The 24,104-nt window shown below is 39.6% G+C and overlaps 1 protein-coding gene across 2 annotated transcripts in view; it reads left to right on the forward strand.

Annotated features, from left to right (window-relative positions):
- Positions 1-24,104, forward strand: part of cenpu (centromere protein U) — a 133,051-nt gene that overhangs the window by 89,060 nt on the left and 19,887 nt on the right. For both annotated transcript variants that reach the window (XM_028802113.2, XM_051928442.1), the window contains exons 9-11: positions 581-659; positions 20,427-20,600; positions 21,155-21,230. In XM_028802113.2, the coding sequence (XP_028657946.1) occupies positions 581-659; positions 20,427-20,600; positions 21,155-21,230 (329 nt within the window). The remainder of the gene's footprint in view (positions 1-580; positions 660-20,426; positions 20,601-21,154; positions 21,231-24,104) is intronic.

Consider the following 24,104-nt stretch of genomic DNA (forward strand, 5'->3'; position numbering starts at 1 on the left):
TTTTCAATTAAAAATGAAGCTTCTTAGAAGAATGCAAAATCCATCCATCCATTTTCCAACCCGCTGAATCCGAACACAGGGTCACAGGGGTCTGCTGGAGCCAATCCCAGCCAACACAGGGCACAAGGCAGGAACCAATCCCGGGCAGGGTGCCAACCCACCGCAGGAAGAATGCAAAATAATTAGCTTTTTTTGGTTCTTGCAGCGTACTCTGTAGGTTTTACTTGATTATTTGCACAATGGACAGATATAATTGATGTTGTTTTTTTAACTTAAATTCCTGAAAATAATTCTTATTTTCGAGTAATGTATCAGTTTTCATTGGCCACATAAGAAGTACAATATTTTGTGTAAGGATAATTAGTTTCTATATGTTTTAATTCTTGAAAGTTGCTTAACATGAAACAGGGTTCTATTGATGTATTTTTAGAGTTCTGAACATCAACTAAACAGCTAATTAAAAATAACTGGTATACAGGACTGCGGCCATCTAATGTGTAATAAAAGTAATTAAATGTTCCATCAAGGTATTGTAGCTTCAAATAACAAACAATTTAACCCTTTTACGTTTAATTTGTAGCTCTTTTTGGAGATTGCCAAATGTGCCCAAAGATTACAAACAATTAGAAAAGGACGACTCAGGAGACACCATGGGTAATGTATGTGTCACATTTGAATTCATCCTTGATGTTTGTTTTTTAAAATGAACAGTTTTGATATGTATAACATACTTGTTAACTATCCATGGTCTTTGGTCTGTGTACAAACAAAACGCAGTCATTTATATTGATATTTACAATAGAGATTTCAATTTAATATGACTTAGACTCATTTGAAAACACCAAAGCCATCAGATTTTGTACTTGAAGTAATTTTAGACTTGACATTGAAATATATTCCAAAAAAAGAAAATAATCTTATGTTTAAGAAAGATCTCTACTTTTGTGTTGTGGGGGATAAAATAGAAAATCATTTCCACAGTCTTGGCTTGAATGACTATCAAAGCTATATTAACACAAAAGTTAAATGGAAATGTAGAATTCTGAAATGTTTCAAGGATGAAATCAAGAAAGAACATGTCAGACCTTTTTAATCATTTTATCTATTTCATGATCTGTACCTATCTGTGCCTACAATAATATCCTGTAGGCCTGTTCTTAAATCTTTGTAATCAAGGTACTCTTAGCATCATCTAACCAAAAATCCTAGTGGGATCCTGCAAGAATAGATAATTATATTTAGGACTATTTGGCATCACTTCAGCTAATATATGTTAAAGACAGATTACCATGCTACCTGATATACAGTAGAATGTGATTAGTGACATTTGACCTATACAGCCCTGCTATAAAAGGCGTGTATACATAGCCAACCAAGGAATGTATTGGGGGTTAGAGAGAGAGATTTTGTGGGCAATAATTTTTCACATATTGATTGCCACAGTGACACTTTGTTACTGATGTCAAAATAAAATAAGGATGTTATTTTAATGCTAATTAAATGCATTATTATTGTGCAAAACTCACAATAATTGTTTTCCTTTCTCTCTAAAATTCCAGTTAACTACTTGTTGGCACATGTAGCAGAAAATTCTCCCAGCTTTTAGTTGGCAGTCAACAAAAAATTTTTTTTCAGGAAATTATTAAACATAAAGTTCAGACTCCATTTGCAGTTATAATCCTGTCCCTGCTAGTTTTTAGATAATTTAGGATGCATTCCCTATGGCATCCAATCTAAAGTGTTCACATCTATAGGACAGTACTTTGAAGAGCTGTGTTTATACATCTGTGTTTTATTTTTTTAACCACCCCAAAATGCCACCTTCAAATAGGGATTACCTCTGAATTACTTTTACGATGTTTCAATAGATTTTTAGTAGAATTTAACTTTGAGCATTGACTAAATTCCTTTGTAGCAATCTCCAAAATGTTTTGCAGCCTTTCACTGTATGCAAAGAATCATTGTGCTACCTGATTATGAATGATTGCTCCTTATTTGAGTATTCTGCAAACTGTTGCATATTGTCCTTAAAGTATTCTCTGTATTACCCTCCATAAATTATTTCAACTATTCTGAAATGATTCATCATTCTGCACAAATATATACAGTATATTTATCATCAATGCTGCTACCATGTGAAATATACAGTTATATTACGGTTGCAAATGCATCACCCACATACAGAAAATCCAGTTTCTTTAGATGGCATAAACTTTGTTAACAAAGTTTTCTTCTCCATATCACCCACTAGTCACCTTACATTAACATATTTATTTTACAAATTAGACTGTAACTGGATTGTTGGCCTTCTGTATAAAAAAGGGTTAAAGTCATTGCCAAGCCACTTGTTGCTTTGAAAATACAAGGGCGATCCCAATGTGAAATGTAGCAGCAGAAGTGATAAAGCTAGAGTTTGAGTTGGTTATGAATGACAATTCCATACAGGTAACAGAGAGCTTGATAAATAAATATCATACAAACAAGCACATAAATATCTTATTTCAGGTTAACAAGATTAAAAACAATAAAGAGCAAGTTAGTTTCAACCAATACACATGAGCCATATGTGTTTTAAAGGGAAGAGTACTTGTTGCTTTGAGAGGAAATTGTTAATGACACTATTTATTTATGATGGCTGATAGATAGAACTTTATTTGCCCCCAGGGGGAATTTGTTTTTTCATAGATGATTTTTAAATAAATAGCAGGATGAGTAAATATATATTTAATTAAAGTAAATCTAAAGGCCATCAGTTTCTGAGAATTCAGTAATGTCCTGCTCTGTGCAAAGTTAACATTTAAAGAACATTTATATTTATTTTCTCAATGTAAGGATGAGTACTTTTCACTTATTCAGTTTCACCTCAGTAAAGCAGTTAGCTTCTTAATAAAATACAATTTGATTTTATTAATATATACAGCTGCGGTGGGTTGGCACCCTGCCTGGGATTGGTTCCTGCCTTGTGCCCTGTGTTGGATGGATGGATGGATGGATAATATATACAGCTTGGCCTTTTAAAGAAAGTATGTATGTATGTATACTGTATGTGTGTGTGTGTGTATATATATATATATATATATATATATATATATATATATATATATATATAATATATCCATCCATCCATCCATCCTCTTCCGCTTATCCGAGGTCGGGTCGCGGGGGCTGCAGCTTGAGCAGAGATGCCCAGACTTCCCTCTCCCCGGCCACTTCTTCTAGCTCTTCCGGGAGAATCCCAAGGCGTTCCCAGGCCAGCCAGGAGACATAGTCCCTCCAGTGTGTCCTGGGTCTTCCCTGGGGCCTCCTCCCGGTTGGACGTGCCCGGAACACCTCACCAGGGAGGCGTCCAGGAGGCATCCTGATCAGATGCCCGAGCCACCTAATCTGACTCCTCTCGATGCGGAGGAGCAGCGGCTCTACTCTGAGCCCCTCCCGGATGACTCAGCTTCTCACCCTATCTTTAAGGGAGAGCCCAGACACCCTGCGGACAAAACTCATTTCAGCCGCTTGTATTCGCGATCTCGTTCTTTCGGTCACTACCCATAGCTCATGACCATAGGTGAGGGTAGGAACATAGATCGACTGGTAAATTGAGAGCTTTGCCTTACGGCTCAGCTCCTTTTTCACCACGACTGACCGATGCAGAGCCCGCATCACTGCGGACGCCGCACCGATCCGCCTGTCAATCTCACGCTCCATTCTTCCCTCACTCGTGAACAAGACCCCGAGATACTTGAACTCCTCCACTTGGGGCAGGATCTCGCTCCCAACCCTGAGAGGGCACTCCACCCTTTTCCAGCTGATGACCATGGTCTCGGATTTGGAGGTGCTGATTCCCATCCCAGCCACTTCACACTCAGCTGCGAACCGATCCAGAGAGAGCTGAAGATCACGGCCTGATGAAGCAAACAGGACAACATCATCTGCAAAAAGCAGTGACCCAATCCTGAGTCCACCAAGCTGGACCCCCTCAACAACCTGGCTGCGCCTAGAAATTCTGTCCATAAAAGTTATGAACAGAATCGGTGACAAAGGGCAGCCCTGGCGGAGTCCAACTCTCACTGGAAACGGGTTCGACTTACTGCCGGAAATGCGGACCAAGCTCTGACACCGATCGTACAGGGACCGAACAGCTCTTATCAGGGGGTCCGGTACCCCATACTCTCGGAGTACCCCCCACAGGATTCCCCGAGGGACACGGTCAAACGCCTTTTCCAAGTCCACAAAACACATGTAGACTGGTTGGGTGAACTCCCATGCACCCTCCAGGACCCTGCTAAGGGTGTAGAGCTGGTCCACTGTTCCACGACGAAAACCACACTGTTCCTCCTGAATCCGAGGTTCGACTATCTGACGGACCCTCCTCTCCAGAAACCCCGAATAGACTTTTCCAGGGAGGCTGAGGAGTGTGATCCCTCTGTAGTTGGAACACACCCTCCGGTCCCCCTTCTTAAAGAGGGGGACCACCATCCCGGTCTGCCAATCCAGAGGCACTGTCCCTGATGTCCATGCGATGTTGCAGAGACGTGTCAACCAAGACAGCCCTACAACATCCAGAGCCTTGAGGAACTCCGGGCGTATCTCATCCACCCCCGGGGCCCTGCCACCAAGGAGTTTTTTGACCACCTCGGTGAACTCAGTCCCAGAGATGGGGGAGCCCACCTCCGAGTCCCCAGGCTCTGCTTCCTCATTGGAAGGCATGTTAGTGGGATTGAGGAGGTCTTCGAAGTACTCCCCCCACCGACCCACAACGTCCCGAGTCGAGGTCAGCAGCGCACCATCCCCACCATACACAGTGTTGACACTGCACTGCTTCCCCCTCCTGAGACACCGGATGGTGGACCAGAATCTCCTCGAAGCCGTCCGAAAGTCATTGCCTCCCCAAACTCCTCCCATGCCCGAGTTTTTGCCTCAGCAACCATTGAAGCCGCATTCCGCTTGGCCTGCCGGTACCTATCAGCTGCCTCCAGAGTCCCACAGGACAAAAGGGACTGGTAGGACTCCTTTTTCAGCTTGATGGCATCCCTCACCGCCTGTGTCCACCAACGGGTTCGGGGATTGCCGCCATGACAGGCACCGACTACCTTACGACCACAGCTCCGGTCAGCTGCATCAACAATAGAGGCACGGAACAAGGCCCTTGGGACATGGTCGAAGTTCTGCCGGAGGTGGGAGTTGAAGCTACTTCTGACAGGGGGCTCTGCCAGACGTTCCTAGCAGACCCTCACAACACGTTTGGGCCTACCAGGCCTGACCGGCATCCTCCCCCACCATCGAAGCCAACTCACCACCAGGTGGTGATCAGTTGACAGCTCCGCCCCTCTCTTCACCCGACTGTCCAAGACATGTGTCCGCAGGTCCGACGACACGACCACAAAGTCGATCATCGAACTGAGGCCTAGGGTGTCCTGGTGCCAAGTGCATATATGAACACCCCTATGCTTGAACATGGTGTTCGTTATGGACAATCCGTGACGAGCACAGAAGTCCAATAACAAAACACCACTCGGGTTCAGATCGGGGGGTCATTCCTCCCAATCACGCCCTTCCAGGTCTCACTGTCATTGCCCACGTGAGCATTGAAGTCTCCCAGCAGTACGAGGGAGTCCCCAGAAGGTATGCCCTCTAGCACCCCCTCCAGGGACTCCAAAAAGGGTGGGTACTCCAAACTGCTGTTTGGTGCATACACACAAACAACAGTTAGGACCCGTCCCCCCACCCGAAGGCGGAGGGAGGCTACCCTCTTGTCCACCGGGGTAAACCCCAATGTACAGGCTCCAAGTCGGGGGGCAATAAGTATGCCCACACCAGCTCGGCGCCTCTCACTGGGGGCAACTCCAGAATGGTACAGAGTCCGGCCCCTCTCATGGAGATTGGTTCCAGAGTCCAAGCTGTGCGTCGAGGTGAGCCCGACTATATCTAGCCGGAACTTCTCAACCTCGCGCACAAGCTCAGGCTCCTTCCCCTTCAGAGAGGTGACATTCCACGTCCCAAGAGCCAGCTTCTGTAGCCGAGGATCGGACCGCCAAGGTCCCCGCCTTCGGCCACCACCCAACTCACACTGCACCCGACCTCCTTGGCCCCTCCCATAGGTGGTGAGCCCATGGGAAGATATATACAGTTGGGTCCATAAATATTTGGACAGACAACTTTTTTCTAATTTTGGTTCTGTACATTACCTCAATGAATTTTAAATGAAAGAACTCAGATGCAGTTGAAGTGCAGACTTTCAGCTTTAATTCAGTGGGGTGAACAAAATGATTGCATAAAAATGTTAGGCAACTAAAGCATTTTTTAAAATAATCCCTTCATTTCAGGGGCTCAAAAGTAATTAGACAAATTAAATAACTGGAAATAAAATGTTCATTTCTAATACTTGGTTGAAAACCCTTTGCTGGCAATGACAGCCTGAAGTCTTGAAATCATGGACATCACCAGATGCTGGGTTTCCTCCTTTTTAATGCTCTGCCAGGCCTTTACTGCAGCGGCTTTCAGTTGCTGTTTGTTTGTGGGCCTTTCTGTCCGTAGTTTAGTCTTCAACAAGTGAAATGCATGCTCAATTGGGTTAAGATCAGGTGACTGACTTGGCCATTCAAGAAATTTCCACTTCTTTGCTTTAATAAACTCCTGGGTTGCTTTGGCTGAATGGTTTGGGTCATTGTCCATCTGTATCATGAAACACCCCCCAATCAATCTGACTGCATTTAGCTGGATTTCAGCAGACAGTATGTCTCTGAACACCTCAGAATTCATTCGGCTGCTTCTGTCCTGTGTCACATCATCAATAAACACTAGTGTCCCAGTGCCACTGGCAGCCATGCACGCCCAAGCCATCACACTGCCTCCACCGTGTTTTACAGATGATGTGGTATGCTTTGGATAATGAGCTGTTCCACACCTTCTCCATACTTTTTTCTTGCCATCATTCTGGTAGAGGTTGATCTTGGTTTCATCTGTCCAAAGAATGTTTTTCCAGAACTGTGCTGGCTTTTTTAGATGTTCTTTAGCAAAGTCCAATCTAGCCTTTCTATTCTTCAGGCTTATGAGTGGCTTGCACCTTGCAGTGCACCCTCTGTATTTACTTTCATGCAGTCTTCTCTTTATGGTAGACTTGGATATCGATATGCCTACCCCCTGGAGAGTGTTGTTCACTTGGTTGGTTGTTGTGAAGGGGTTTCTCTTCACCATGGAAATGATTCTGCGATCATCCACCACTGTTGTCTTCCGTGGACGTCCAGGTCTTTTTACGTTGCTGAGTTCACCAGTGCTTGCTTTCTTTCTCAGGATGTACCAAACTGTACATTTTGCCACTCGTAATGTTGTAGGAATTTCTCGGATGGGTTTTTTCTGTTTTCGCAGCTTAAGGATGGTTTCTTTCAGCTGCATGGAGAGCTCCTTTGACCGCATGTTGTCTGTTCACAGTAAAATCTTCCACATGCAAGCACCACACCTCAAATCAACTCCAGGCCTTTTATCTGCTTAATTGATAATGACATAACGACGAACTTGCCCACACCTGCCCATGAAATAGCCTTTGAGTCAATTGTCCAATTACTTTTGAGCCCCTGAAATGAAGGGATTGTGTTAAAAAAATGCTTGTTATCATATACATTGAAAGGTACCAACTAACCTCTTAGGATCTTCTCTTAATGGCTATGGGAAGAAATGTCAAAACCAACTACAGTTAGGGATTGTGTTAAAAAAATGCTTTAGTTGCCTCACATTTTTATGCAATAGTTTTGTTCACCCCACTGAATTAAAGCTGAAACTCTGCACTTCAACTGCATCTGAGTTGTTTCATTTAAAATTCATTGTGGTAATGTACAGAACCAAAATTAGAAAAAAGTTGTCTCTGTCCAAATATTTATGGACCTAACTGTGTGTGTGTGTGTGTGTATGTATGTATATATATATAATACTGTATATATATATAATACTGTATATAAGTGTGAGTACACACTCACTGCTCCCCCTCTCAGGGATCGAACCTCGGATGTCAGCGTCAGAGGCGAAGCCTCTTTACGTTGCACCACGGCGTGTGGTTTGTTTATTTGACAGCATGTAGAACAGGGTAATTACATTCATGACATTCGTAGTCTGAATCACAATCTGATTGTATGGGTGGTTACCTACCAGGTAACGCTTGTGCTTGGTCTGCATGTAATTACCCCAATCTACATGCCGTCAAATAAACGAACCACACATCGTGGCGCAACGTAAAGAGGCTTCGCCTCTGATTTCCGAGGTTCGATCCCCGAGAGGGGGTGCAGTGAGTGTGTACGCCTGATGAGCCCAGAATTAGGGGCGAGACACATGTCACGTACTCTTTGCATTATTTGACAGTAAACTGTGCAGCATAGATATCTATATACTGTATATCAATACTGTGACCTCTCCAAATGGCAAAATATAGCAAAAATGTAATTAGTTCCTCGATAAAGCCATGAAATACAGCTGTGGTAAAAAAAGAACTATAATCAGACTTTTGCAAATATTAAACATTTATATGCTAAGAATGATATGTTACAATTACTAACCAGAACAGTTTATTCCTTATCACGTGCATGTTTTATAGCCTCTATACATATTTAATGTTAGTGAGCTAACAGTTATATAGATATAGGTGTCCTTGATTGAAACTCTGACTTTAATTTGAGGTCTGGGTAAATAAATGTTGTCTATACCAGGGTGACATTGATGATAAAGGAAATAGTGTAGTCTTGAGCAGGGGTTTTCAAACTCAGTCCTGGGGACCCACTATGGCTGCAGGTTTTTGTTCCAGTCAGATTCATAATCTGTGATGAGAACTAATAACACTGATCTCAATTCATTAACTATTTTTTTTCCTCTTCTCTTATTCTACATTCAGAAAAGCACAGCAGCATGATTTTACATTTATAAGACATTTAGAAATATTTCTATGTTTGCTATAGATTTATATGCTTAACTGTGTTTTTGTTGATTTCATTATATTTTGTCCTTTCTCTGTGCAGTTTGCTCCCTTTGTTGTATCTTAATAATAACAATTAAAAATGAGCAGAGCAGACACCCAGGCAAAGAACACTGAATTGTGATAAGCTATAACCCTCTAATTAGTAAATAATTAAGTAAATAAACAATTTGAACACTTGGGAAAAGTAGAAGGAAAATCAAGACGAAAATATTGTTAAATATTTATTTATTATTATTCCTATATAACTGCATAGTATATTTTAATAATTAAGTTTTTTAACCAAACTTAGTTATTTAATTTCTTTATTGATCCCAAAACACAGAATCTGGGAAACAGCAGTTCACTTAATTAGCCCAGGAGTTCAATTAAAAAGAGAAGCTGGTTGGAGCAAAAACCAGCAGCCACAGTGGGTCCCCAGTACTGAGTTTGAAAACCCCTGGTCTAGAGAGCATTCTTGAAATATACACTGCAAAGAAATAGCAGGTGTTGTGGTATAGGCTGTTAACAACTGAGCAGGCCACGTTTTTGCCAGGCTAACATTAAAGAAAAGAATGTATCCATCCATTTTTTAATCTTTTTAACCAGTCGTGTGAAGATGATGCTTTTCTTAGCAGCAGTGGATTCATGATGGGCACCAGTCTACTGCAGTACACACTAACACCCACAATCAAAACCACTCACTCCAGGAACATTACTCTGGAGTTGTGAGGCAGCAGCAGCCCTAACTATTGTGCCACTTTGTGTCTCTGATCACAAAACAGTAATTTTGCTTTAAAAAACTAGTGTACCATGTGTAAAGATTTTGAGAAAGGGAGATTGAAAACCCTTAGCACATTGTTGTGCAAAACTGTTTTAAAAGCATACTCACTGAAAAGATTGCCGAGTCAAACCTTGCATAACATTGTAAGGACTGGCATCTGTATGTTTCGAAAGAGCTGAAAAATGTTAGTTGTTATATTTTTATTAAATAAAGTATAACATAGCCTTGGTATTCACTTTTGCCTCATTGGATGATGTGAAAATAAGTTATGATTGTCTTTTAACTGTATTATCACAAAAGACTATTATTAATTAGTATAGAGTGTTGAGGGAAGGAGGGTTAAGTTGGGGGTATTAAGGGGAAATTTGACATTTTACTTCTGGTACCTATGGCATAGCAATGCATTGTGCAGATTGTGCAAAGCACAAGGGGCTACAAGCTTGGTGGGGGGGACCTACTCGGGGCCGTGTAGATTTTTATTTATCTCTCTATTATAAAAAGAAATCCTGTCCCCTGTCCTGATAGTCTACGATACGTGATCTTTCTCGAAAGATAATTTAAAGACCCGCAAGACTAAAGAGACCTGCCACGGTGCGTCTCACTGGAACATAGAACGAGAGTCTTGCAAGACACACCCTACTTACAAGCAATATCAAAAAAAACAAATCAATGATGGGAAGTTCGGATCATTTTACCGACTTAGACCTTTGAGTCTCGTTCAGCAAAATGAACGAATCCTTTTTCGAGTCATTTCGTTCATTTTAGCAAAATATAATTAAAATGTTACCTGTTACCTCCCTAACACATCTACTGCTTACACAAATGTTGATCACACTACAAACAAGACAAAACTATAATGCTATAAGAAACAGAAAATATTAATTCATTGTTTACCTGGGTCTTTAGTCTATGATTCGCTCACCTCGCCTCTTATCTGACAAGTTTTCGGGTTTGAGTCGTTCGTTCATCACGTGATAGCCCAATTAGCTAACCAAGGCAGTCTGAGCCAGAAACAGAATTGATTAGTTCATCTCTCGAGTCTTCAGGTTCGAGTCGTTTGTTCATCACGTGACAGCCCCATAAGCTTAACCTATGCAGTCTGAGCCGGAAAGAGAATTGATTAGTTCATCTCTCGAGTCTTCGGGTTTGAGTCATTCGTTCATCACGTGACAACCCCATAAACTTAACCTATGCAGTCTGAGCCGGAAAGAGAATTGATTAGTTTATTCCTTGAGTCTCTGCGGTGGGTTGGCACCCTGCCTGGGATTGGTTCCCTGCCTTGTGCCCTGTGTTGGCTGGGATTGGCTCCAGCGGACCCCCGTGACCCTGTTTGGATTCAGCGGGTTGGAAAATGGATGGATGGATTCCTTGAGTCTTTCGAGTCGTTCGTTCTTTTGTCATGTGACCACTTACTGGCTCAGTACCTCAGTCAAATACTAACGTAAAATTCCATTTGTTGTATGTTGGATCATATTTAGAAATTATCATAAAATTATCAAAAATATCTAAAACGCATTTTCTTATAAATAAAAAAGGTCTGTCAATTTCTGTCACTATGATTTTGCATTGCGCGACTGAACGAATCACTCCCACAAGACGACTCATTCTTCCCGAGTCACCTTAAAGATTCGTTCAAAATGAACGAATCGTTCAAGAACGACCCATCACTGGTGTAAAGGCAGTCATGTAGCACACACAGCTCCAGGGCCCTCAGTGCATATAAAGTGTATAAGGTCAGTACGGTAGAAATGAAATGAATAGGGTAGAAATAAAACGTCGATGATTAAACGAAGAAGAAAGAAAAGCACGGAGAACAGAGACCCAAAAGCGATGGAGAGAAAAAAATGGTAAAAAGAAAAACAATAATCTAGGTTCAAATTTAGAAAATAAGGAACGTGATGATCAGCCCGGAACAAGTGAAATGGAAAAAAAAAGCACGTCCAATCAGGCGCGGAGAAAAGAGACTCAAATGCGTTGGACAGAAAAAAGAGCAAAAAAGAATAATCGAGGTGCAAATTCAGAAAATAAGGAAAGTAATTATCAGCCCAGAACAAGTGGAATTGAAAAAAAAGCACGTCCAATCTGGCTCAGAATTAAATGACAGTAAGTAAAAGACAAAGTAGAACCTCTTAGAGACGTTTACAAACATTGGCACTAAACACATGCAGAACAGGTTAGAGACTATGAAACCAGTGAAATTAGAAAGGCTCAAAAAAAAAACAACGGCACTATACACATGTAGAGAAAGCTGCGACAGCAGCTATCCCAATCGAACGCGAGCAGCGTTATACATCCTGCAAGAAAGAATTCAACCACGCCCGTGGCCAGAAATAAAAGACAGGTATTGCTTTTACAATGTCACGCGAGACCAGGCAGTGAGCCATCATTTAAAACAAGGCAACAGACCTCTATGCTAGCAGTTGTTGAATTGCTTTTGACAGGCAAGCATCGTGTGCTCAGAGCTCTTAAAACAACGACATGCGACAGGCAGAAGAGGCAGCTACCAAGCAGCAAAAAGACAGCAAATGATTCAAAGGCATATCCTTAGCATACATTCAGCCGCAACACCCTTCAAAACACAAGCAGTATTATACGTCCGGGAAGAAAGAGATGTATCCTCGCGCGGGGCAGGAAATAAAGAAACAAGTATCGTTTTTACAAAAGTTTTTAAAGAAAAATAATGCATATGTAACATTTCTCAAGAAAATAACAATCTCTTTAAATTGTAGATTGTCTGCCTAAGGTAAAGTCATCCCTGATGAATGGGTACGTGGGAATGAGAGGTCCTTTCATCGGATTAGCGCTATTTCAGATGTGGAATGGCAAAATGGGGGAGGCAGCTTGATGAATGAGGTCTCCAGGACTTAAAACAAATCCAAATCATATTATGTGATATCATCTAATGTGAAATTCTACTCCGTACTTCTAGAATTTTTATTTTTATACTGTATTGAGGATTTATTCTGTTCTATGTATTGTACTGTACTGCTCAGAATTAAAAGACAATGAATAAAAGGACAAGTAGAACTTCATAATGATGCTTACAAACGTTGGCGCTAAACACATGCAGAGCAGGTTAGAGATTATGAAACCAGTGAAATTAGAAAGGCTCAAAAAAAAAAAACAACGGCGCTATACACATGTGGAGAAAGTTAAAGGATATGAAAGTAGGAAAATTAGAAAATATAAAAAAAAGTAAAGATCGCAGAAGCGCAAACAAACAAACTGCCTCATTTAACTATGCACCAGTCTAACTTTGGTTTTGCACAATAATTACTACACTATTGCACCTTAACACTTAATTCTACTTTATTCACATAATTTTACTTATTTATTATGTTCTACTATACTGTTATCTTTCAATCTATGACTTTTTGTTAATTTAACTGATATTCTTCTAACTTTGCACAGATTTTGATAAGCGGATCAGGATGTATTTCACTGCGTGTTGTCCTGTATAACTACGCATGTGACAAATAAAGAATCTTGAGAATTTCAAAAACGGAGTTTACCGCACATGCATTTATTGGTTACTTTGTTCATGTATATATATTTATCTGTCTGCTTATTTAAAAAGCTACATTTACCCCAGGAGTCAAAAACGTGCCTAGCCCTTGTACAAAAACCTAGACAAAAGCTGGGGTATCACCTTGGTAACCCCATGTACTTTTGGAACTGTGAGAGGAAAATAGCACTTTACAGACAGGAGTCCAATGCAGAACTCTACTTACTTTTTTACTTTGTAAAAAAAAAAAAATTATTAACTGCTGATGATGTAGATCGTTTTGTCTGTGCTGAAATTCCAAACAGAGAAACCTGTCCTGACCTCATTAAAAAGATTCAGCATATTGGGACTCGCAAGATTACAAATAGTGTTTTTACAAAAGTTCTGAAATAAAAGTTACACTAATGAAATGGCAGCAATTCAAAGAAAAAAAAATCTTAAAAGTGTGTATCCGGAAAACCAAACACGGGGGTTGGCGAGCGATGCGAGCAGGGGGCAAAGCCCCCTAGTCTATAATAACTTAAATCACTTGCACAGTTCATTGCATTAATAATTCACAGTTTCAGTGGCATGTTTGCACCACCACCAGGCAAGTCCATTCCAATCCATGATGATATTACGTATTTGGCAGGCCTGCAGTTTTCACAAATTTAGACTTCGGTAGTTCGGAGGCTGGGAGCCTAATTGGAGATACAACACGGCTTTGTCCGCCTTACAGAAAAGTGCACATTCCCAAATTTGGCAACGTTTTCCGTGCTATAGCAGATGTGAACAGAGCAAGTTTTGAAGGATGACACATGAATAATGTAAATATATATTATTAGAGTAAATAATTATTACTTTTGTACTTTGATTTGATGTCATCACTTTTCGAAGTTTGAACTCGTAAACGGTAAATCATAGTGATTCTGTTGTTAAGTTGTGGTCCCCATTAGTTGGCAAATGCCAAATATTTGAACAAATTGTCGTTTTTTTTTATATATTCTCACCATACGCCATGTCAGCCAGTAGCAGCGGATCCTGCAAACATCATAAGAGTGGTGCTGCTAAATGTAAGGCACACCTGCAACAGGAATTGAAAAACGCTAAGCTTACCAAGATTTCTACCTTTCTCAAAATTGAGCAAGGGCTAGTGGTAAAAACTGAGAATGCTGATGCTGGGGAATAGTCGCAAAAGCCACAAGCAGGTTACTGTTTGCAGACAGTGCAGTGAGTGAAATGGTTGCAACTACTGAGTCTGGAAGTAACGATACAATGGCTTCAGATCAGGTGCTATCTGCGGAAACCGTTCAAACTGGAGAAACTACTGAAGACAAACAAGCAATATACTGTATATGTCAAAGCAATTTCCAACCGACAAGGCAAATTTCTTGGAACCATTGACACCTGACGATAAACAATTTGTGATTTCAGTAGGTCCATGTCAGCCATCTGGACCATTTCCATCTCAAAGTCAAGTCAAAAAGGCCAGTGCTTCTCTTACTCATATTACACTAAAGTCAACCAAGCAGGGGTCATCAAAAAAAAAAAAAAAAATCAAAGTACCTCAGAAGCACCATGTCGCAAGACAGACTTAGTGGCTTGGCTGTACTCTCAATTGAAAACGAGCGTGCAAGAGAACTTGATGTGTCAAACATTGTTGAGACTTTTGAGCAACAGTAGGCATGCAAGCTTGTATTTTAAGGTGATAGTGATTTTATAAGTAATATGATTTGTGACTTGTGTGTGAGTCAGTTCCATTTTTGTAAGCTTTAACAGTTTAACATATCTGTAATCTTTTTTTATTGTGTGGCTTACTGTGCATTAGTGTCACTACTGTGATGATTTGTGAGTGCGACCACTTTATGATGTCCATTTTCTCAGAACTTGTGCAAAACAGGTCGATTGTGTAGTAGTATCCTGTCAGCCGGTGTTGTTGTTTTAATTTGTTACAAATTTAAATTGCTTAATTTTATAGCACTGAACAGTTTCCACCTTCTAGCTTATGTTACATTTTAATCATCTTCCTTCACAAAGTTTTCTTGGAAAAGTAAGCAGGTCCAAATTTTGCATATATTTAAATACTACTACCCACACCTCCCACGTTCCAATCCTACAATGTATTTTATTTTTGCTAACTTACAGCAGCTGAAATAAAGTGATTAAAAACGTTAATACAAATTCCATTTAGAGAGCTGATTTGTTTGTCATCAGCATGTGATGTGATAGTGACAGGTCTCGGATGTCACTGCCCAGCCCCCGCTAGGATCTAGTTGCGAATAAATTACTAACAGTTATCCTAGACAGAAGGGGCCCACCTCAGGGTGCTGCACAGGGGCCTTCAGCAAGTTAGCTATGCCACTGTCTGGTACCAAAAATCCCAAAATGCTGGTACCATACTGTTTTAAAATTTGGGTTTTTCTGGACTTTTCCAAAACTGGTATACCATATGACCCTACTCAAACTTAGAAATTTAAGCAAGCATAGGGTCCTATATTTATATAGTTTTCGCATATTCAAGTCATATCAAAAAAGCAGAGAAAGAGAGACAGTCACCTGTATTTATGCATTTTTTCACAAGTTTACAGAGAAGTCCAGAGCACTTCAAATGAAGCGAATAAGACTGAACAGAGGAGTCACAGTATTTTTCTACATGATTCGGATTCTTTTTTAATATTTTATTTATTTATTTATTTATTTATTTTTACAATGGTGAAATTTGAATTGAGGCAGTTAGCTGAACTCTTGGTTTGCAAACTTCTGCTTCACAGTTCAAATGGGATTTCAGGATGCCTAAATGTCAATAATCAAAGCTATAAGTCAGGAATCAAAACAAAAACTAGAAACATTTTATGCCGAAATCTTTCAGAAAAGCCCTTGTACTCATGCACAACACAGCTTTGAAATAGCAAAGTAGCAGAATTTTTACTATATTCCATGCTAACATTATCAAAGGGGCAATATGGATTTAAGTACTATATAAGGTCATTGTCCCTGTGGAATTTGGAAGTTCTTATCTAAATGGGTTTCATCCAATATCATTTGCTTTTAGGCTAATTTGGCCCTGTTTGAGAGTTGCTATGTCCATAAATGTATCGGTGTAGTTTATTAAATGCTGCCAGTATAGGCTGTGGCTTCTACCTCCAAGACTTGGATTCAGCAGGTTTGAGAATGAGAACATTGTAATACCCTGTACCTTCTGTAAAATCCATCCATCCATCCATTTTCCAACCCGCTGAATCCGAACACAGGGTCACAGAGGGTCTCTGCTGGAGCCAATCCCAGTCAATGCAGGGTGCAAGGCAGGAAACAAACCCCGGGCAGGGCGTCAGCCCACTGCAGGGTACACACACGCACACACTAGGGATAATTTAGAATCGCCAATGCACCTAACCTGCATGTCTTTGGACTCTGGGAGGAAACCCATGCAGACACGGGGAGAACATGCAAACTCCACGCAGGGAGGACCTGGGAAGCGAACCTGGGTCTCCTAACTGTGAAGCAGCAGCGTTACCCACTGCGCCACCATACCGCCCGCTGGATTTAATATATAAATAAAAAAGCTTTTAAAAAAAGGAAAAGAAGAAAGCCTACATCACTGAGTTAGCACAGATTGTTAAGTGTTTTATAGTGTTCCTTTGGTTTGAACACATCTCTCTTTTTAGAATCTCTAGTGCAGTTTCTTTAATCAGATAATCACTAAAAGTAATATTTAAATCTTAACCACAACCTACAGATTATAACATTTATTTATATATAATATACTAGGGCTTCACTCGCCAAACCCCCCTGTGTTTGGTTAATTGGATATACAATTTTAAAAGCTTTTTTTTTTTCTTTGGAATTGTTTCAATTTCATTATTTGCACTTTTTTACTTTAAAGCTTCATTAAACACAATTTTTTAATGACCTTTTCTTCAAGATCGCATTGAATTTTGATTCCGTGTTTGGACTTACATTGTGACAACACAACGTATAACTGCCCGTGAGTGAATATTGTTTCTTTTTCTCTAATAAATAATCTGACTTTTTCTAATGTTTGTCCCTGTGATTTGTTAATTGTCATAGCAAAAGCTATTCTCACGGGAAACTGTAAACATTTTAATATGAATGGCATGTCAAGATCTCCTTTGGTGTCTAATGTTATTCGTGGAATATATACTACTTAACTTTCTTGTCGCCTGTTAAAATTTGCATCGCTTCTCCGTGATCATAAATATACACCTGACCGAATTGTGTTTTCTTTTAAATTAAACTTGTCGTTGTTTTAACTGTTGCGGGACCACAGATTCTCATAGCGTATGGTCCATTATTGTGTAAATCTACGTTTTGTGCATTGAATGATGCGAAGGCGAAAAGATTATTGTAGACTCGTATATTTTGCCTGTAGTGTTTGTGGATTGTGCGGAGGGCTGGCACCCTGCCCGGGGTTTGTTCCTGACTTGCGCCTTGTACTGGGTGGGATTGGCTCCAGCAGACCCCCGTGACCCTGTTTTCGGATATAGCGGATTGGGAAATGACTGACTTGACTGTTTGTGGATTTCACTTTTCCCAAACATCAAATCTTTTAATTCTCTTGGATATGCCTCCTCATTATGTAGAAACACTACTTTTCCCTGATGGCAACACAAATTAGACGATCTGCAAGTCTCTGACTTAAACTTCAAAGCCTTACAATATTTCCATACTTCTGGCATATCACCTATGTCCATATATTTGATCTCTATTTGCCGTTGTTTCAATCTCTTTTTTAGCACTAATGTGATCTTTGTCTTGTTTTGATACTTTTGAATTTTTCTGCTTTTATTTTCTGTATCTTGCTCTGCATGTGTATCGTGCCTACGTTTTTTTTGTCTTTTGAATTCCACTGTTTTCATTATCTCTAACCTGATGTGTTAAGCCCCCTCGTTTTTGAACATCTTTATGATGTTTTACTTTGTTTTCTACTCTTTGCCTTTTATTTCTGACCTCGCTTCGTCCTGCTATTTTTTCAATTGCACCTGGTCCTGATGATTAATTTCCTTTTGTTTGCGCTAATGCAAAGTTTACTATCTTTTTTTTTTTTTTATACTGTAGCGACTGACATAATAAAGTGTCACAAAAGTTTTACTTGGACAATTGCCGACTTTGTAACCCCAAACACAACTTTCTAGCACCCTCTCCAAACCCTCCTCTCCCAGGTCTTGCCCCCCTTACTACATCAATCAATACCCCGCTATCAGTCTTCCGTGCTGTACTCCGCCCTCCCTCAATCAGACCTAACAGTCACTTAAAACAAAAATGGCTTCAACCTGGCTGGGACGCTACAATACTTTAGAATTTTACTGCTTTCATATTCTTTACCTTTCTCTGCATGTGTATTGCACCATCGTTTGTTTGAGCCTTTCGAATTCCACTGCTTTCATAATCTATCTGCCTTTTTTTCTTTCCAACGCTTTTAAGTCTCTTTTCTCCGCGCTGTTCTTTCTTCTTTGCTTAGTTGTTGACGTTTCATCTAGAACATATTGTCCTTATATGCTTTATATGTGCTGAGAGCACAGGATCTGTGTGTGCTATGTGCCTTTACACAACTGAGTGTTTTGCTGGCCGTGCTCTTATTTGATATTGGTTGTAAGTAGGGTGTGTCTTGCAAGAATTTCATGTTCCACGTCCCCGCGAGACGGTCCTGGGACAATCTCTTGGCACCAAGTGTCATGTTTACGTGCCCCGTGAGACGCTTCGTGGCCAGTCTCTTTCGTCTCGCGGGTCTTTTAATTGTCTTCCAATAAGATCACGTATCGTCGCCCTGCTTTTCCTTTCCAGGATTTTTTTTTATAATAGATATAGTAACACACATGTGCAAGGGACAAGACTTTTTTCAAGAGATTTTTTCAAGTCCCGTGAGATGAGACTTTGGCCATGAGATTTGTTCAAGTCACACCCTTCTCTCAACCATATTCAACCGTGCACACGGTACTCTCACCTATCATTCGTGAAAATGCTTTTGACAGACACAGTTCCTACTCTTATAGCTCTTATAAATTTGAACATTATCCTCACTTTAAATTCCCAAGTAAAGAAGATGTATTATATCCAAATCTTTTTGAAGAATTTCATCACAAAGGATTATCAACCGAAAAAATGAGTACACGGGCAATCCCAGCACAGAGAAACGATGAAGTCAAACGAATGAACGCCAAAAATGTTGATCAGTTACACAGCAAATTGGTTAAAAGCATATCAATAGACAATGCTGGAACAGTTGGTGGTGATCGTGTGGAACATTAAAACATCAACTTTCGATATCCTGAACTATAGCTACAACCGTTAACACCGTCCAGTTTTCCAGCGCACAAATTACTGTAAAAAGAATGATGTATCCAAGAAAGGTAATGTAGTAAATCTTTTGCGGATAACATTAGACAACAAAGGAGATCTCTGCGGTGGGCTGGCGCCCTGCCCGGGATTTTTTCCTGCCTTGTGCTGGCTGGGATTGGCTCCAGCAGACCCCCATGACCCTGTAGTTAGGATATAGCAGGTTGGATAATGACTGACTGACTGACAAAGGAGATCTTGATATGCCATTCGTATTAAAACATTAAGTTTCCCAATAGAATAGCTTTTGCAAAGGCAATTAACAAATCTCAGAGCCAAACATTTGAAAAAACAGAGAGAAAGAAACGAAATTCAATCATGGGTATTTATAAATTGCATTGTAACAATGAAAGTCCAAACACAGAATCAAACTTCAATGCAATATTGATGAAAATTTAATGCAAAAAATTGTTTGTACTGAAGTTTTACAGTACAAGTGTAAGTTTAAAAAGTATTTGTGTGTTAATTTCAAAGCCAAACAGAACAAAAAGTATTATGCAATGAATAACTAATACAACATGAAACATAATTTTCTTTCAAATTATTATGTTTTACTATTTTTTAATATGGTTAATTACTCGCTGTAATGTAAATAGTTCTATTATGCATATGTAACAATTCCCATGAAAATTAACATCTGTTTAAATTGTACATCTGCATCCCCATAAGCAACTGGCAGAAACGTAATGAGGCTAGCACTTAGCGGAGGCTCGGGGGTTGGCAAGTGAAGTGAGCAGGAGGCAAAGCCCCCTAGTACAGTACGGTACGGTACATAACAGAACAGAACAGTCGTGGTTAAGGTTTTAAGATTTAAAGTGTGACTTACACAGAAGTCAAGTAAAGAAATTATTTGATTTTAATTTAATTTTTTGCAGATGAATTCAAGACTTACAATTTACAATGACATTCCATCCACATCTGGGAATTTAGCTTCTAAAAGAAAAAGTGTGACAAATAGTGCTCGTCCTTCATCAAGACAACAACAGCCAGTGATGGACGATTCACCTTTATCGTCTGAAGATTCTTTAAGTGATGAAGACCCTGCCTGTGTTAGTAGTATTCATGTAAAAGCTGAAAAAAATAAACACTTCATTGGAAGTGGTAGTCAGTTATAAATGTAGTGTTTATTTTTCATTATTGTTATAATAATTTCCAATATACATATACAGACATGGCTGGCAAAAATTGTATTCTTACGTTAAAGGAGTAGCATCAATTTCAACCTTCTTTGTTAAATTTGGTTTTATTTTTGAATGTTCAAACCTAGTTTTTAAGTAGTGAATTTTACAGAAGATTATTGTTCTCTTGCTTTTGTTTGACAATAACACAAATTTACTGCAGAACACATTCAAACGTGTTTTATATTGGAAGAACATGTGAAGAAGTAATTTTGCCAAAGTTCAGTAATCCTTTTGGTTTTTGGAAGGACTGACATATTCAGGTTCAGAAAATCCTTCTCTTCATTACTTCCAAACTTCTATGAACACTTTTTAGAATAGATTAATTGTGTGAATTCCTAAATAAAGGTGAGGGTTATGTTTCTGTAATGCACATACCCATTGTAGTTATTTAAAAGATATAAAGTATTGCTTTTTCTAACCAGGAGAGACCAGTTCATAAAAAGAGATGTCATACACCTGGAAAGAAAAGAGCAACATTTTCAACTTCTAGTTCTTCAGGTAATCAATTATCAATTTTATTGTTTGAAAATGTAACCCAGTTGTGCTATTTTAACATTCATATGAAACAAACTATGAGGCATTGAGTTAGAGAATAAGGTGGTGATTCTGAAACATTCTTTTTATTTGTGTTGTTTTTTTATTGGATCCAGTAAATGTAAAATAATTAAAAGTTAAATCTAAGGGTAAATATAAAAGAAGCACCCACTCCCGATTTCTCTCACTCCACCCCCATCCCTGCGAGGAATGATGACTGTAAAGAGAAAAATGAAGGAGTAGAATAAGAGTGGAACCAGAATGTCCATGAAGACTAGCGCCAGATACACCCCTATGCTGCGGGGTATATTATGAAATTCTCAGCCACCCAACCCTCAACCAGCTCTACTGCAAAAACATTCTGGTTAACACTGAAACCAAATGCCCCACTGATCTGCTGAACAGAGATTTTGAAAAGAACCATATTGTAAAAAGTGAACTGGGGTTTCTATTGAGAAGCCAGAGCTAGCCTGGCTGCAGTCGCCCCTAGTGAGAGAAGCCTCCACTGTAAAAAGGCAAAGACAGCGAATGGAAAGGTTCAGAAAATTAAAAGATGGGTTTAGAAAGGAATAGCTGTAGGTAAGAATGAGAAAAGGAATTCAGAGATGAAGGAACAATAGGAATAGATGTGAGGACTGTGTCAAAACACATGGAAAAAAGTGCCTGGGGCATTATGGGAGAAATCGCATTAGGCAATGGTGGCCAGTCCCGTAGCATAACAGTTTTGTGGGAGTAAGATACAGGGTTACAAATTTAATTATGCATTATTGGTGATTCAGGTTTTTGGATGAGAGAGAAATGTTTTAGTGCTCCAGCATAATGTGGCAAGAGGAAGAGAGGTCACTATTCTATATTGAGTATAGTGGTAAAGGCCTGTAAGCATATTTTGTGTAAAACAGCATACAGAGTACAGACAGGTTTCAGATGGGGAGACAGAGACCAAGAGAAATCAAAAAGAGGGTGGGAAGGAAGAGGAAAACAAAAACCCCAAATGTCCTAAGGACAAACCTTAGCTGGAGATGAAAGAAAAATAAAGAGGATGGATAGAGAAATGGGACTGTGGCCACTAGAACATACTGAGCCATTGAACATATTTCTGAGTGGTAATGCCTTGATGAGAAAAAAAGGCAAAGCACCAACCAGTGAAAGAGTGGCGTCTAGTCGTGACAGCCAGGACAGGACCCAAGGAGGTTTTTAACATGATCCTATGTCTCAGTGGCATAGGGAGTAAGAGGACAAAGATTAAGGAAATGTGGTTCCGTTTCAGGGAGGAAACAGATAGATATGGAAAAGAACAGGGTTGAAGACCAGATTTCTTTTAACAGGAAGCCAGGATGGATAGTTGGAGGGACAATCTAACTTTAAATTGGGCAAATGCCCAGTGATATCATTCTCAGTCAAGTAAAGACACTCCTCCATCATGCATGTCACATATTAAAACAGAATGCTTAATAGAAGGGCATTTTGTATTTCACAAAAAACAGGAAACAAATGACCAGGAGTCAGACAAGTATTTTACCAGTGGAGGGTTGAGGTAGGGGATGGCACTGATGAAAGTAAAATAGGGAAAAAAGTTCATTTTAGTAGTCGGGAGTCAGTAATGAGATGAGAAGGGAGGGGAGGAAAAAAAGGAAACAGACTCATTTAGACTGATTAGGACTCAGCAGTTGTTAGAGATGAAAATGCCCTGCACTAATAAAGAAATGTTGATATCAATATATCAAAATGCCTTTACCAATGGGATGAGCGCTGGCTGTTTAATCACTTTTAATATAATGACATTCCATGTAAGAGGTAAAATTTGCTGTTCAGATTTGTATTTATATTAAATATCTGCATTCTAAAGTACTATTTTAATCTATCATTTAATTCATAGTTCGTTATTGTGCGTTTGAACATTTATTAAAATAATCTTCTGATGGTGTATTTCTATCACCATACAGGAAGGAATAGATTTATGGATTTGTCATTTTCGTATGTACTGAGTATAGTAAAGAGTCACCTTAAATAAATTAATAAATATTTCGCCAAATCCCATTCATCTTAATACACACCAGAGGAAAGCCCAGTTCACACAAACAAACTCCTCCTCTGCATGTAATGTGAGAATTGCACCTGGACATGACAGAGCTGGAGCTGCCTCAGTGACAGGCAGATGACAACAAATGTTGTTTGCTATGTGGCAGGAAATGAATGAAATCAGTCTGATCACAATGAATTAATTTAGGAATGACTTGTTCCAGTTACAGCTTTGCAGCAGCTTCGAACAACCAAGGGGCTCTTTTATCTTGTTTTAAAATGAGTGTGGTAATAGCTGAATTGATTTTAGGAATTAATTTTAATGGAGGTGTTGGCAGAATTTAACATTAAAAATAAAGATATTGATAATTTGTCTTAGAAAGTAAACAGTAAGTGGTGAGTACAAAGCCTCATTAAGTTCAGCCTTCAGAGAGCTTGGGGAAACAAGTTGATTTTAGGTGTCAAGGAACTGCAATTTACTGCAAATAAAATGTATTTAAGCCTAGACTGGGAGTTATAGTAGTGTCTGTGGGAAAGGGTTTTTGGGACATCTATCCTTAAAATATAACTCTCCTTTTATCAAATGCACATGTTCTTTTAATGAAGACTACAGTTATATGTTACACCTCTGTCACTACTACTACTTGTCTGTTCTTACACTTACCAGCATTTAGGGATATACACCCAGGACTACATTCCACTTGCTTCACACTTTACCTAGGTATGACTGTCATTGTAGATAGTTTTCTTACATCTTTGACTGTCCTAGCTGAGAAAAGGACTTTCTTTCCCAACTCCTGATACATAAAATAGAACAAA

Source organism: Erpetoichthys calabaricus, chromosome 5 (assembly GCF_900747795.2).
Source record: "Erpetoichthys calabaricus chromosome 5, fErpCal1.3, whole genome shotgun sequence".
Taxonomy (NCBI): domain Eukaryota; kingdom Metazoa; phylum Chordata; class Cladistia; order Polypteriformes; family Polypteridae; genus Erpetoichthys; species Erpetoichthys calabaricus.